At 41.2% G+C, this 15,550-nt stretch overlaps 1 protein-coding gene across 4 annotated transcripts in view; it reads left to right on the top strand.

Moving 5' to 3' along the window:
• sik2b (salt-inducible kinase 2b) overlaps positions 1 to 15,550 on the top strand; it is a 45,298-nt gene that overhangs the window by 18,401 nt on the left and 11,347 nt on the right. For all 4 annotated transcript variants that reach the window (XM_020088511.2, XM_020088510.2, XM_069534911.1 and 1 more), the window contains 6 exons: positions 1,149 to 1,310; positions 8,989 to 9,113; positions 9,509 to 9,632; positions 12,552 to 12,778; positions 14,552 to 14,704; positions 15,109 to 15,267. In XM_020088511.2, coding sequence (XP_019944070.2) covers positions 1,149 to 1,310; positions 8,989 to 9,113; positions 9,509 to 9,632; positions 12,552 to 12,778; positions 14,552 to 14,704; positions 15,109 to 15,267 — 950 coding nt within the window. The remainder of the gene's footprint in view (positions 1 to 1,148; positions 1,311 to 8,988; positions 9,114 to 9,508; positions 9,633 to 12,551; positions 12,779 to 14,551; positions 14,705 to 15,108; positions 15,268 to 15,550) is intronic.

Genomic DNA, 15,550 nt, shown 5'->3' on the forward strand with positions numbered 1-15,550 from the left:
GTGATTGCACACCAGGGAAATCACAGCAATATTACTTATATTTAAAAAAAAAGTAGGAAAGATGTGATGTATTTATAACAAATGCAAAGACCAAGCAAAAAGTTGGTATTAATATTTAGCAAACTAACCTGCAAGTGGCCATGTTGCTTTGGGATTGATCTACTGAATCTTCAGGTAATTGCATTTCATGTATTTTGCACACTTTGTTTACACATATATGAAGATTTGTTAGCTGCGTTTGTTGTGGTTGTTGTGCATTGTTGTCAGGTTTGGTTGGAGGTCTGTATCCATGCCAGCTGGAAAGAAAGCCAACAGAGTGTCCTATCTTGTTTGCCACAAAGTGTGAATTGAAGAGTTAGCGAGCTATCTGCACAGAGAGGTGTGAAGAAGAACCCTGCCGGCAGCAACAAACACAGCACTCTCCAAAGTTCATGGGACTGAGAAATAGAAAAAAAAATATGCCTCCTATAAAATAGTCTGTTGGACAGACTGTTAAGTTCAAATGCTGAGTGTGAAAGTTTAGAAAAACAATAAGTGTGTTGTTAGAGCAGACGATGACAGAAAGGTCAGTGATTTGGTTGCATGGAGAAAGAAGACATTAAAATTAATGACTTTGAGGCAGCGTAAAGACTTTGCACGTTAAAGTAACCATACACCGACAAACACTGCATCACCATTAAACCTCCCACCAACCCCTCCTCCACAGCTCGCACCATGTTCCAACTTGTACCAGTGTGGACACTATGTAGCAGAACAGCACTTCTCAGAAATTTCATCCTCCCTTTTCCTCCTGCAACTATGACAACACAGTTCACTCTCCACTGTCATCCACTGCCTATACTCACACACACACACACACACACAGACACACACACACATACGTTGGATTTAAATGGGGGTTTCTGAAGAACAAATTACATTGTATATCTTAAACTGAATATGCTGTAAAGACGAGCAGTTGCAAACTTCTACTGGCACCAGGCCTGCACCTTATCAAAAGTAAATTACCCCTTCAACACAACCACTGCCCTCAGCAAAATGAAAAAATCTACACAAATTATTTTTAATTGCTGTGTAATAACCTTATACTGTGTTTAAAAGTGTCAATTTATGTTATTTAAGGCATACTTCTCTCTCTGTGGCTGTAGACTACCTGGCAAAGCACGGTCGTCTCAGTGAGCTGGAGGCCAGGAGGAAGTTCTGGCAGATCCTGTCTGCGGTGGAGTACTGTCACAACCGCAACATCGTCCACAGGGACCTGAAGGCGGAGAATCTGCTGCTGGATGGCCACATGAACATCAAGATTGCAGGTACCCTTAAAGGCATAGTGTAAAAACAACTCGTAAGGTCACTGCTGGTTGAGAAATGTGAAGATATGAAGTTTTGATCCATCGTCTGCCATGATTTGTGCCGGTGTAGTTCAGAAATAACTGAACTACCTGTCCAGGCCCTTTGCAGTGTTGAGGTTGACTAAGAGGTAGCTGTTGGCTGAGAGATGCCACTACAGACATTTTAAAATCTCAATGAGGCTTGTGCCACCTTTTTAAAACTGATGAACAGAGGAGATCAGAAGTCCCCTCCCCCAGGTTTATTATTGAGGTGGAAACATTAAAGATAAAGGACAACAATAGGAATGGACCCCAAGGCAGGTATTTGAAACTAAGCTAGAGGTCTGTAGTACAAGCTCAAAGTGTGATTATAAAGCAACTGGCATTTAGAGCTAGCTCTTGACAATGTGACCCTATCGCTGTGTCCCAGAGTGGTGGAGGTGGGGGAGGCTGGGAGGGACTGGGAGGAAAGAATTTGGGTTTAATTGGTAGAGGAGAGGAGGTGATAACATGGATTGGCTACTTGGCAGGGGAGATGGAATATCCATTGAGAGGATGTAGGTAGAATGAGGACGAGTGGTGCATTGCAGGGTGGTCGGGCTGCAGTTGTGGCAATAGTCTGAAAGAGGGCAGGTTTATCTTAGGCTTTATTTCGTGCTGATTCTGACATCCATCTGAGATGAGCTCATCACACAAGGTCTGCTAAAAATACAGGTGTGAATGGATACCAGACAGGGAAAATGCCCTTTTGTCCTCAAAGGACAGTCAAATAAAGTCGTTGTTTATTGGTTTGATCAATGTTTCGCCATAAGGGGAAATGACAAACCGAGCACCTCAGTTAACCTTCATGGCCAGTTTTCAGTGGCTTGTATTTCTTCTATGAGGTAAACTCAGATAAAGACAGAACTACATCATGACTGATAGAGAACCGAATGTTTCACCTGCATCATTACTCGTCCTCTCCACTGTTTCTCAGAAGGGTCCGAGATGACAACCTGGAGATGTTATTACCCCAGGAGTAATTTTCACAAACATGTCTGACTCACAGCCGATTGTCCGCACAGCAGATTAAATTTGAAGCAGGGAAAGCAATGAACAGAACATTACCTCGTGTGTGATTAGAGAAAACATCCCTGGGGTGGACATCAGTGGCAAAGTACATTCTGTACTTCTCTTACCCACAATTTGCTTCAACATGTTTTGTAAATGGTACATGAAGAGAAGATGTCCTATTCGCACTGTACATGAGAAAGAAAGCCCTCACTTCAAATCCCCCATCTGCATTATTCACGTTGATGCCAGTTTACTGTAGATGAGTCATCCATTCAACCAGAAGTTTAAAGATGTATTTTTCTTGTTTGTGTTAATGCAACTAGAGCTGCATCTAATTGTTATTTTCATTATTAGTTCATCTTTTGATTATTTTTAGACTTTAAATGCAAATTGGATTGGCCCGCAATTAACTGCAAGAAATGATGGATTGAATTGCACAATAGTTTTGTCCTGTCCTGCAGGAGTCCTATCACCTTTTCATCATGCTTTGAATCAGTGTGTATCCTATCTTTTATTTAATCTTTTTAGATTTTAAAATTGTATTCAACTTTATTTAAACTAGAGGGGCACTCAGTAGAGTGCATCCCTACCAAGGCCCAACAGGTGCCTTAAGAAACCACATTTAAATTCACTTGATCCAGATTTATATATGGATATGCACAAAAATTGCACACACATTTTTTTTTCATCAAGATCTATTAATTAATCTAAATTTTAAAGAAAGCAAAATCGAATTTCTGGATTTGTCCCCTGATCCAGGTACACACCAAAATGTAATGAGTTCTTCCCCGACCCATACCATACCCTTCCTCCAAGTTTCCTGGTTATCAGTTTTTTTGGATTCCTGGTAACTAACAGACAGATGAAAACAAATGCAGACAAGAACAACCTTGGCTGTGGTAATTATATTCATATTATTCTTCACCATTTTATTATTCTTTTCATATTTAACTCTGGGCTCTAAAGATATTCTGATTACAATGATATAAAACAAAGACTATGCGTGTGCAGACAGATTATACCTCTGCTTCTGCCTGCACTCCAGTATTACCTTCCTGCTTCCCAAAGGCCATTACTGGTCAGTCTCTGTGAAGCTTAACCAGGCAGTGGTCAGTCAAAGAAAGGTCACGCTCACGGTGGCTGCAGAGGAGAGGGGAATGCCGGCAGTGGGGGGTGCCCTTCATGTTTTCTCTTCAAACAGCTCCTTTACGTTAGAGTTGACAGTCTGAGGGGAACAGAATGTGTGGAACAGAAATGACAAAAACAAAAGCGAGCTGCTGTATCACAGGACGTGAGCCTTTGTGACTTAGCAGAAAATACATGTGTATGTATATTTTTCATGTTTCCAGTTGAGTTTCTCTTGGAACCCTGATATGTTGTGCAGTGACTCATATCACCAAAAGTCTTAACAGGCATTTAAAGCTTCATTAACTATTATTTCAGGTTTTCAGGTTTGATCCATCTGGTTTGAGTGGTGTATCACTTAAAATGCAACAAACCTGAAAGGTATTTCATGCTCAATTAAACAATGTGGCGAGTACAAACAATCTCCAATTTTCTTGTACTTGTCGACATGTTGGATTCTTTTATAAAGAACAAAAGGTAAAACCTCACGGGTGGACCCATATGACAACATACAGTATACCATTTTATAATAGATGTAAAGATGGAGTTGTGTCTACTGGTATGTCTTCCTCCTTGTAGTTATTCTTGTATCAGCTCATATTATATCGGATCTTTGTCATTTGTGTTGCAGAGCAGAGCTGCTTTCTGTTTGTATCTGTTTGTATGTGTGATAAACTCACAGATGACATTTTTTTGATTATCTTTAATCAAGCATTCCCATTGACCTTCAAAGTCCATTCTTGACCATGGAAACAGCAGCTCATCCATTAGTACCATTTAGCCTTTGATTATAGCACGAGGTCTTAGAAGCCACTGTGACGTTACATGTTTGTGATTAAAAATTGTGGTTAAAAGTATTTATCATTGTTTAAATCTCCTAAATCAGCATAGTGTAAATGTTCTGTATATTGTTCGTGGTCACAGTTGTTTGACAGTAATGAAATAACCCTTTGACTGGGATCAGATTCTGAGAGTTAATGAATCCTACTATGTGCTGAGAGGTTTATGACATCACCTATGTACAACTGAGCAGAGGAGCACAGACACAAACATAAATATAGAATGTATGTATCAAATTCATAAAAAAAAGGTATTTTGAACTTTGGGACACTTTATGCATTCATGCGTGACCACCATCCCTCATGATAAGATGAAGATTTAGTTTCTTTATACCAATAAACAATTATATCTATAAACACTTTTATACAGTCAAGCATTCAGTGCTAGTACCGTGTTTCAACTAGATGTCTACTACATTCAAGCTTCCCTGAATATTGGCCAAAGTGAAATTAAATGTACCAGGTTTAACAGTTAAAGCAGAAGTGTAACATTTAATGAACAGCTGCCATTGTGGTAACATGTGAAACCTTATGTTCAAGAAATGTTGTACTGTATGCCTATTGGTAACACACACAATACTATAAAGTGAGAACGTACAGTATATGAAATTAAAAGTAAAAGCCTAGACTAAAGTAACATAGTGAAAATGGAGATTTATACGCACGCATATATATATATACAGATACAAGGAATTCAAAGTAGAGACATAGAAATAGAGAGATAGAAAGTATGAAAAGTGACAAATCCTGTAATATAGTTATTGCAAAGATAAATGTACTAAATGGTGCACTTAGGAGGTGTGACTATGATGGAAAAGAAGATAGTAGTATAAATAAATGGAGTACTGTATATTTATACAGGTGTATATTTGTATTACAGAAGTCAATTGACAGACACAAAAAGACTTCTCGTGAAAGATAACAGCATCAGTACAGTAGGAGACCTTGGAGTAAGAACTAAGAGCTAAACCTGTTCAATATGACAGTGCAAGGAGATGAAGCAAAGAAGTGCACAGTTAGTGTGAGTTAGGCGTGTTAGAGGTGCTAAAGAGGAGGTGCTTACAAAAGAGTTTAAAGTGGTTGTTGAAGATGGAGAGCGATGCCTCTTCTCTGATATGATGTGGGCGCTCGTTCCACCTTGTCTGAGATTGCCTTGTGTGCAGGGATGGCACTGCCAGACGTCCTCCTCAGAGGAACGGAGTGGCCAAGAAGGAGCATAAGCCTGTGTGATTGAGTTCAAGGAGAGGGGGCGCAGACCCAGAAGTAACTGTAGTGACTCACTTGAGTTGGATTTTGTTGCCCGTGGAGGTTGATGAGCAGCGCAGTGGCATGTGCCCTTTCCAGACTGATCCAAAAGCAGACGCACTGCACCATTCTAAAACATCTGTAAGAGTTTCACTCTGTGTGATGGGAATCCCACCAGAAGGACATTTCTTTCTAAAGTTTGCCAACATGAGCTACTCATGGTCATAACAGACCAATTAAGACATTGACGAAATTTGGTGGAAGGATGCGGTATGGGTCAGAGGAGACCCATTAAATTTTGTTGTAAGTCAGGGGGTACTTCCAGGAATTGTTTTCACTTTGTTTAACAATGTTTAAACATTATTGTGAAATTCTCAAGAAGTAATGGAGATATCTTTATGGAAACAAATCAGACATCTGATTCGTAGAGTGCCAATATCTATGAACAGGTGGTGATCTGGATAATGGTCTGGATTTTGTGAATCAAAATAAGTATTTTTAGTACGGTGATCTTTACTCAATTACTTTATGGTAAGAGATATTCATTTTAACTATATCAGGGAATTTATATTTTACCTTTATTTAATGTAAACAGGTTGGGGAACATTTCTGTGTGTATGGTTTATGCGCCCGATGCGATACATGTACATGCATGTATGCATAATATTTCCTTTTAGTTGCTGATGAATTCAGCTTTTCATTTGATAGAAGAAGAACTTGTTATTTCTTCTGTCAAAAAGCTACATGGTCTCACCTGAAAGAGTGACATGACCTTTGCAATAAGAGTGAAAGAGGCTGAGGTGTTTTCGAACTTGAAGAATACAAGAAGATGGACCAGGAGAGAGAAAAATGTTCAGGTGATAACAAGTGTGAAAGAAGAGAAGGGAAGGTACAAGAAGAGAGAGGAAGAGTGACTTCAGTGCCGTGCACCGCCAGCTGCTGCCATAACCGCATCAATGCTCATACCTCGTTATTAGAAACACTATTTTTACTGCTGGTTGTAGTCATCTCTACTCATACACTTGTCATATCCACACACACAGTTTTATAAGCCGTTAGCTGCAGAGTATTCCAGTGTGACATGTTTAGGCTAATATTATGCTAATGCTGTTGTGCACGACACACACTCATCCCCCCCAACCCCACCCTTCCTGTTGAGCTGTGACTGCCGCTCGTAGCCTGCAGCGTGGTGGAGCGTTTGACGTCAACCAGTCTGCTCAGTATTCAGCTGCATGAAATGGGTCACAGCTTCTGACGATAAACCAGCTGCACTGCTCCACTCGGCTCTGCCTGCATCCCGCACCTCACCTTCACAGCAGCATCAGACAGCAAACATACTTGTATTAAATCCCTACTGTGGTGGACTGCTTTACCCTCTGCTTTATATCACCCATACCTGCTGCTACCTGCACTGGAGTCGAGAGTTGGATACAATGACTCACATCCTACCAAATAATTTTTTTAGTTGCAGATAGAACTGCATTTGTCTCTCATACCTGATTCCTACATCTGTTTTCCATTGTGGGTTTTCAAGCAGAAGGGCAATACCTCTAACTTGGTCATGGTTAAAAGTAAAGGCAAGTTTGTCTGTCCACAATGAATGGAAGTCAATGCAAAGACCTGAGGCCACTGAGAGAGTGCATACCAAGATTTGGATTTGGATTTGCACCAAATGGCACACAGTCATAAAAATCAGTCCCCTAAACATGCTTGAATTTTTTTTCAACAAGATTCATTTATTATTCTCTGAGAAAAAATATTAAAAGATCTTTCCCCTGATACAGATACAGACCTAAATTTAATGGGCTCTCAACAGACTTATACCACATCCTTACACCAAGTTTCATGGAAGTCTTTAAAGTATTTTTTGTGTAATCCTGTTGACCAACTGACAGACCGACAGACAAACAAATGCAAAATATCTTCCTTTATATATAATAAAGATAGTTGAGCAAACCTGTGTGTGTGTGTGTGTGTGTGTGTGTCTGTGTGTCTGTGTGACAGTTTTAATATGACTGTGGGTTGTAGATTGTTTCCTGTTTATTGTAAAGGATTGTGATGAGGCGCAGCAAAGAAAAAGAAAGTGGTTTCACATTTGGTCTCACTGCGTATGTGTGTGAACCCATATCACCTCCAGCCCCATTATGTAAGCCAGATGTTTTTTTATTAGTGTTATTTATTGTTTTGCAATACATTTTTCTGTTTATGCAACTGTTTTGAATTATGGAAAAAGGGCGGTGGTGGAGGGTTAAGTAAGTCTGATTGTCTGCCCTTTTAGCTCTCAGGTCCCATGAGACCATCACATGGTCCCATTGATAATATAAATCAGCATGGAGGTATTTTCCTTATGTATTATTTGATGATATTTCAAACAAAAAATTAATTATCGATGAATGATAAAAAGATGAAAGACCAGTGCTCATCACAAGTTGAAAAAAATCCCATTTACAATTAGGTCTAAAAAACCATCGGAGAACCTCTGACCAACAGCATAAAAGACAACAAATTATCCGTCAGTTGTTCATTATCTGCTGATGAATCATTTCAGCATGAGGAGTGGAGACAAAGGATCATTTACTTGTAAGGGGTTTGAGGAAAGAGGGAGTTGGGATGAGAAGGAGGGAGAATGATATGAACGAACAAGAAAAAAGGGGGGGTGGGGTGAGAGATTGCAGACACGCAAGTTGACTGTGATTTGGCAGATATCACTGCAGCTAGTAGTTGGATTTTAATGAAAGGCAGACGTGTGTGTGTGTGTGTGTGTGTGTGTGTGTGTGTGTGTGTGTGTGTGTGTGTGTGTGTGTGTGTGTGTGTGTGTGTGTGTGTGTGTGTGTGTGCCTGTGTGTGTGTGTCATACTCCTCTAAAGACTTAAATTCAGAGGTTTAGTGGTTTCTACAGGGAGCCAATCAGAACATAGCATTAATGACCTCATGTCACTCTCCAGGGGAGGTTACCTCATGCTAAGGCCTAATTCCTCAATGTAAAAATATGCGGCTCACATGTTGCGTTATGCGAAACCTGCGACCCCATGGAGAAACTCTGTCATGGGGTGACCTGATAGCGGAATGTTCAGGGTACACACACCACGTGGGCGCTAAATGCCCTGAGCAGCATGTCTGTGGTTTGATTCCTAGTTTGTCATGCACCTAGACCCTCTTTTCATTTTCTTTCTGTCGCCACTGTTGCTGTAAATAATTTAAGAAGCCATTACTCTTCTACAGCTATACTATAACTGTAACCTCTTCCCCTTTTTGCAGTCACAGGACATATTTACAGTTAGAGGTAGTGTCTTTGCAGAAACTGCTGTGGTCACTTATCACACTCTGGAAGAACCTTGACTGTTTCAACACACTTCCCATTAACCGACTTACCGCTGATGTTTTTTTGTCTCATGTAGATTTCGGGTTTGGAAACTTCTTCCAGCCCGGCGAGCCCCTAGCCACGTGGTGCGGCAGCCCGCCTTACGCTGCTCCTGAGGTTTTCGAGGGACAACAGTATGAGGGCCCGCAGCTTGATATATGGGTAAGATGAGTGTTTGCATAAAGTAGAAAACAGTTCACATTAGGATTTAAACATCTACAGTGATACATGTATTGAATTTATGTCAGACCCTAGTTCCTTCCTTGAGATTTTTTTTGTCACAATACAACTTTTATTTATGACTTTTTTAATATTTAATCTATGTATTCAGTATGAAGTCAGCAGATTTTCTTCATGTCGTACGGTGCTGTGAGGATGTTAAGTGCAATCTCCCAACCACAGCTTACTGCCTACTATATACTGCAATCATTTACTACATTTATTTCTGTATGAAAGACCATTCATACAGAATGTATTTGTGTGTACAATCTGTGAGTGATTGATTCATTGATCTAAGATTCGTCTCAGCTCCTGCTCTGACCTTGATATATTCACAGAGTATGGGGGTGGTGCTGTACGTGCTGGTCTGTGGTGCATTGCCCTTCGACGGGCCCACGCTGCCTGTGCTCAGACAGCGAGTCCTAGAAGGAAGGTTTCGCATCCCCTACTTCATGACTGAAGGTAAGTTGAGATGAGCTAATTCTTTCTGGGAAATTGGAGGCAAAATAAAACGAGGAGACGGTGTCATCTCCCACTCCTTAGTTCTTCACATTCCTGTAAACGCACACACATGCAGTGCATTTGTGAGAAATCCTCCAGTTTTTTTCCCTTATGGTATGTAGACATTCTGAGGCATTAATTGCATTAAACATTCCTGTGAGGGATATTGCTGCACTCAGGAATAGATCACACGTTTCCTTTTTCAGTCACCATAATGTTGAATGTTCACTGGCAGCCTCTCTTATGGCTGCGATCAGTTGAGGGGTCATTTCATTAATGAGAGAGCATTATGCTGATTTGAAGAGGATACAGGAAGAGACACTCTGCCATTGTCCTGTGTAATCAGTGTGTGTGTGCGTGCTTGCTGCAGAGTTAGTCAGGTTGGCTAACTTGTCTCAAAAGCAGCCCTGCTGTTCGCAACTGTGCTTGCTAGCTGGCATCAGATTAAGTCCAGAGCTGGAGCTGTTTATGTAACCTGGGGAAGAGCCAGTGGAGCCTTCCAGCAGCTCGCCTGTCTATCTCTCTGAGGAGATCCTGTCTGTCTCTGTCTGTCTGACTCACACTCTGTCTGTGAGACATCTTCCCGTACGTCTGTGGCCCTGTCTGTTACTCTCGTCTTGTTTCTCTGTATCCCATCTGCAAGTCTGTGGCACTTTCTACACAGGGGGTGTGGTGAGCGAGTCGACCAGATTTCTTTATTTTTCCTTTTTTCTTCTGTTCAGGACCTTGAAACAATTAAGACATAAGGGGAATGTAGGAGTGTAATGTCAGCTCCTTGGCCAGACTGACACTCAACACCCCACCCCCCCGACCCCCAGTCCAGCCCCTATTCCCTGAACAAGGAGAACAGAGTGTACCGATTTCTTCTTTCTCCGGGAACAGTCCATCTCATTTGCTCTTGTTCCTCGTACTGGACACACACATTGCACAAGCCTGGTAGGCAGCAGTACAGAATAGCCTAGAGTCAGTAATCATGTTCACGTTCTCTCGAACAACAAACAACAAACAACCAAATCCCTGAGTCTGAATCCTCTGTGTGTGTCTATCTCTATGTGCCTGACATCTGTAGCCGAAGCTCACTCCAAACTTCAGGTCAGAGCATAAACCAGTATTCTCTTATATTTTTCAGTTCCAATCTCAGTCACTGGAACAACACCCAGGAGTTGTTTTATTATTCTGGTGAAAGCATTGAGTAGCAGATTGTGTTGCTTTATCTTAATGATGGTTACATTTTTACGACAGAGTATTAGGGCCACAGAAAGGGAACGAAATATTTCCGATTTCAAGAAATAAGTCGTAATATCTGTACTGAATAATGTCATAAATTTACAGGAGTAAATTCATAATATTAAGACAATAAAGTTGTAATTATAGGATTTGTATAATTTTAGAGGGGAAATATAAGAAGATCAGCCTGCCGCCCGCATGGAGGAGCGAATCTTTGGTAATAACCAACTTTAAGGTTTTCATTGGTTACATCTGCATGATATTTAAAGAGGTCTCATAGTTGCCAAAAAACCATGAGATTGGTTCAAGATTTTGAATCCAGAAGTAGTGGAACTCCGGCGAAAACAGGTTCTCCTTCCTGCTTATTTGCAAAATAACGTTTTTATTTTTTATTCTCATTATGTTCCAACTTTATTATCTAAATTTTAGATTTTTTTTCCCTCATATGGCCTTAATACTCTTATTACATTTTTATGTATTGGCTATCTCTTGTTATTTTTAAGATCCGGTGATAAAATCAGTGAAATGGATAACATGAAGTCAGCCTTAGTACCCACTCTCTGCTCTTCCTCCTCATAGAACTGCAGCGGCAAACTTGGTGCAACTCTACACCACTTGGACAAGTGTTAACTGGGATGGTTCTGTGGTTGAGTCATGGTGGTGTAATGTACTGGCTAAGAACAGTGTGCCAATCAATCAGCCAGACGGTTATGTAGTGTTGGCCCCCTCTACATAGTCCAACCTTCCCCGGTGGTTAGTAACTCTGAAAAATGTGCACAGCCTCGAATGTTGCTATAAACACAGCTGCAGCAACGCAGAGCCTGAGTAACGTCTGGGTTAAAACAAATTGTAGCGTAATGTACTGTATTGTAATTGAAGCAAGTTGCAGCTGCACAAGTTGCTAAGATGCTACAGCATGGGGTGGAATTGCAGTGAAGGTCATGCTTGTTATGCTCCATAATCAGGGAAAAAAATGGCCGAACCTCTAGCCACGAGGTGGAAAAATGTGATGTTAGCTGACGTTAGTAGATCAGCAGGGCAGCTGGGAAGAATGTGCAGCAGGGAGTTGAGGGTGGCAGCCAGGTCGTTTGGAAGACAGGACATGAAGACAAGCAGTAGACAAGTAATTTTTTGACTTGAGTTGAATTATTCAGAAAAAACACATCTGTTTTACTTTCAGCAGCAGGGTATATGGGTAAGGATGGTGTGTGGCAGGCAGGAATGCAGTGCAGGCAGTAGGGGTGCAGGCAGGCCGAAGCGGCACAGCCAGGGGAACTGTAATCCTGTTAAGAACCCAGCTGTGTCTGACGTCAAACTCATCTAACCACGAACTAGAGGTGAGGAGTTCTCATTAGGAGGGGAGCACAGCAGAAAGAAGACATGCTGCTCAGAAAGTGATGACAGAACAAACTAAGAAAAGAATTTAGAGGATTTTAAGCTCAAAAGTGTTATTTCTGCTCCATTTCCTGCGGGCTGCTTTGACAAGGACATGGTGGTTTGTGGCTTAATTTGCTTCATCACAGCTTATACAAGTTCTCAGCGTCATCAAACATGAGCTTCCTCTTACGTTTAAAAAAATGTTGTGGTCTGAAATATGAGGGGATATAAAAATGTCGTCAGGTCTTTTATGATTGTACTCTCCAATCCTCGCAGACTGTGAGCACCTGATCCGCAGGATGTTGGTCCTGGACCCGTCAAAGCGTCTGTCTGTGGCCCAAATCAAGGAGCACAAGTGGATGGCTCTTGATGTTCCAGTGCAGAGGCCCATCCTGTACCAACAGCCCCTGTCTGCCGAGGGCGAGTCAGGTGTGGGAGAGTACAGCGAGCAGGTCCTTCGCCTGATGCACAGCCTCGGCATAGACCAGCACAAGACCATAGAGGTGAGGACGAAGCTGGAGGCAGGAGTCTGCTTTATTAATTCAAAAGGGGATGAATTATAATTATTCATTATCTACTCACCACTATGCAGACAGAGGGGTGGGTGAAGTGTTTGAGTCCACAAAACACTTTTGGAGTTTCAGGGGTAAACAGCTGTGATCCAAGCGAACAAGGCTCCAGAGGAGGATATCAGAGGACATTGAGGCAAAAACAAATAGTGTAAATGATGCCATTTCGAGTCTTTAATGTCAGGGCCTACAGATGATTGGGAGACACCACAGGAGCAGTAATGGAGGCCTTTTATGGTCTTTTTTCTGTTGTTATTTTACTTTGAAGAAGTGGTCAACATTTACTTCAATAGTATTGGATTTGGTTGCTTACCCCTGAAACCCAAATGTGTTTTGTGGACTCAAACACTTCACCCACTCCTCCATCAGCATAGTGGTGAGTAGATAATGAGTGCATTTTCATTTATGGGTGAACTATCCCTTTAAAGGTCAAAGCTTGATCGTGTTAAGAAGATGGGGACAGTGGCTATGGATCAGTCTAAATATGCAGAACACAGTGTCCAGCAGTGTAATGCAGCAACATACCAATTGGTATGGGGCCCTGAGCAATCCCAGACATGGGCCTCCCTTGTGCCTTAATCTCACTTTCACTTCAGAATATTATTAACTGCTAACATGACCAGCTAATGGAGGAAATAACATTGCTCAAAGTAGTGTAGTTGAATTTTGAGGTGCATGTACTTTACTTGGGTCAATTTAATGCCACTTTTACATCTATTACTAAACACTACTGTTTATCAAATTGTTTGTTAATGGTTAAAGAAACTGCGTCACCCATGAGCCACAACCCAAGATAAGAACAGTAAAAGAAGGAAGATAAGAAAAGACAATAACAAAAAGTACAAATAAGCAAAATCTTAAAACTAATCTTTAGGACCTGTGTGTAACTCTTAACAGACAATAATAGTGCTTGGTATTAGTCTGTACATGGTTAGGGAAGGTTTAGTGTAATATTTTTCTATGTATGGTAGGTTTAGATCTACACAGGTTTTTAAATACATATTTGTACTGATGAATTTCTATTTTTGCATTTATTGCTAAGCGTGTTATATATATATATATATATATATATGAAGTTTGTTGGCTCTGATTGGAAAAAATGAAATATGTCCATTGACTGAATAAACACCATTACACAATGCTATGTTTAAAGCTCGATTTTGTGGGGCAGTACTGTTATTAGGTAGTAAACAAATTCAAATACCAATATATTGGCCTATATATGTATTAAAGAAAAATATGCAATTATTCCACAGAATACATAATCAAACCCTTATGAAATAGAAATGTAATTGAGGCTAGATTTTTTTTTACAGTTTTTGCAGTTTAACAAAAACTTTATCATAAATAACATAAAATGTAAACATAAATGCATATCATTTTTGCACTGCTTTGTCTGTGAGAGATTCTGTCTGTCATTTTTTCAACACTTGTATCTTTAGCTCTGTATCAGTGAAATGTTGAGACTGATATTTATCTGCACTATCTTCTCTGTGTTGCATTTTATTTTAAAACCCTATATTTATTGCATTTTTGTCTAATCTCTGCCACAATAACCCATTTTCACACAGGAATTAATGAATTAATTAAAGAATTATCTGAGCATATCGCAAGAGCTGTCACAGTCAAATCACGTGAATGGAAGGTGTGCCTGGATAGTGACTTCAGTCACAGACACTATCGTTTATGTTGTCTGTCATCCTCCAGTCTCTGCAGAACAAAAGCTACAACCACTTTGCTGCTATCTACTACCTGCTGGTGGAGCGGCTCAAGGCCCATCGCTGCAGCTTCCCCGTTGAACAGCGACTTGACGCCCGCCAGCGCCGGCCCAGCACCATCGCCGAACAGACCGTCGCCAAGGTAACTGTGGGCATTCAGACGTTGAAGGGGGTCTGAATAAAGTATACAGAGATTATCCTCCATGCCACCCTGATCAAAGCGCCGTTATTCACACCTGCACGCAGGGACAAACAAATAGACGGACACATTAATATATTTGTCCAGACAGGTCCAGTCTTCACCTGCCTTTACCGCCCAGCCTTGATCTTAATGCTTCTCCCTCTGTTACATGATTCATCATTTTATTTTCTTTGCCCACTCTCTCTTCTTACCGACTTTGTGCAATTTGTCTTTCATTTCCCTCACCGGCACAATTTGATCATGATTGTATTATTGTTGAGGACTGTCTGTGAAGTGGAGACGGTTTTTTTGATGAAGTGTCAGACTCCAGTCCTCACAGCCTCTGCTTTTCTTCCTCTCTGCAGTCGACCAGTGCATCAGCCCAGGTGGGTTTGCTCCCGCAGGGTGTTCGTCTACTGCGCTCCCCCGCTGTGCCTCAAGCCTCCTCTGAAGCTTTCACCTTCCCCCAGACTGCCTCACCCCTGGAGCAGAATTTCATGGTGGAGGACATGAACACGCCAAAAGTAGGTCCAATAGCAAAGAGTAAAGGAGGACCCTCAGACACAAGCATGCTTTTTGTTGTTGGTGTGTTCGTCCCCTGACTTCCGTTTATAGAAGTTGTACTTACTATGGTCATTATAAGCTTGCACAAGTATGTCCTGAATAAATTATCCCGATAAGGTTGACAGTGATTCGCTGTGATAAGCGTACCCACTCACTGTGAATCAGGAATGTTTGTGTGCACGCCTGTGTCTGTGCACGCCAGACCCCTCTAAGGTTTCCAGTGTCTCTGTCAACCTGCCATAG

The sequence above is a fragment of the Paralichthys olivaceus genome, chromosome 11, assembly GCF_024713975.1.
Source record: "Paralichthys olivaceus isolate ysfri-2021 chromosome 11, ASM2471397v2, whole genome shotgun sequence".
Lineage (NCBI taxonomy): Eukaryota > Metazoa > Chordata > Actinopteri > Pleuronectiformes > Paralichthyidae > Paralichthys > Paralichthys olivaceus.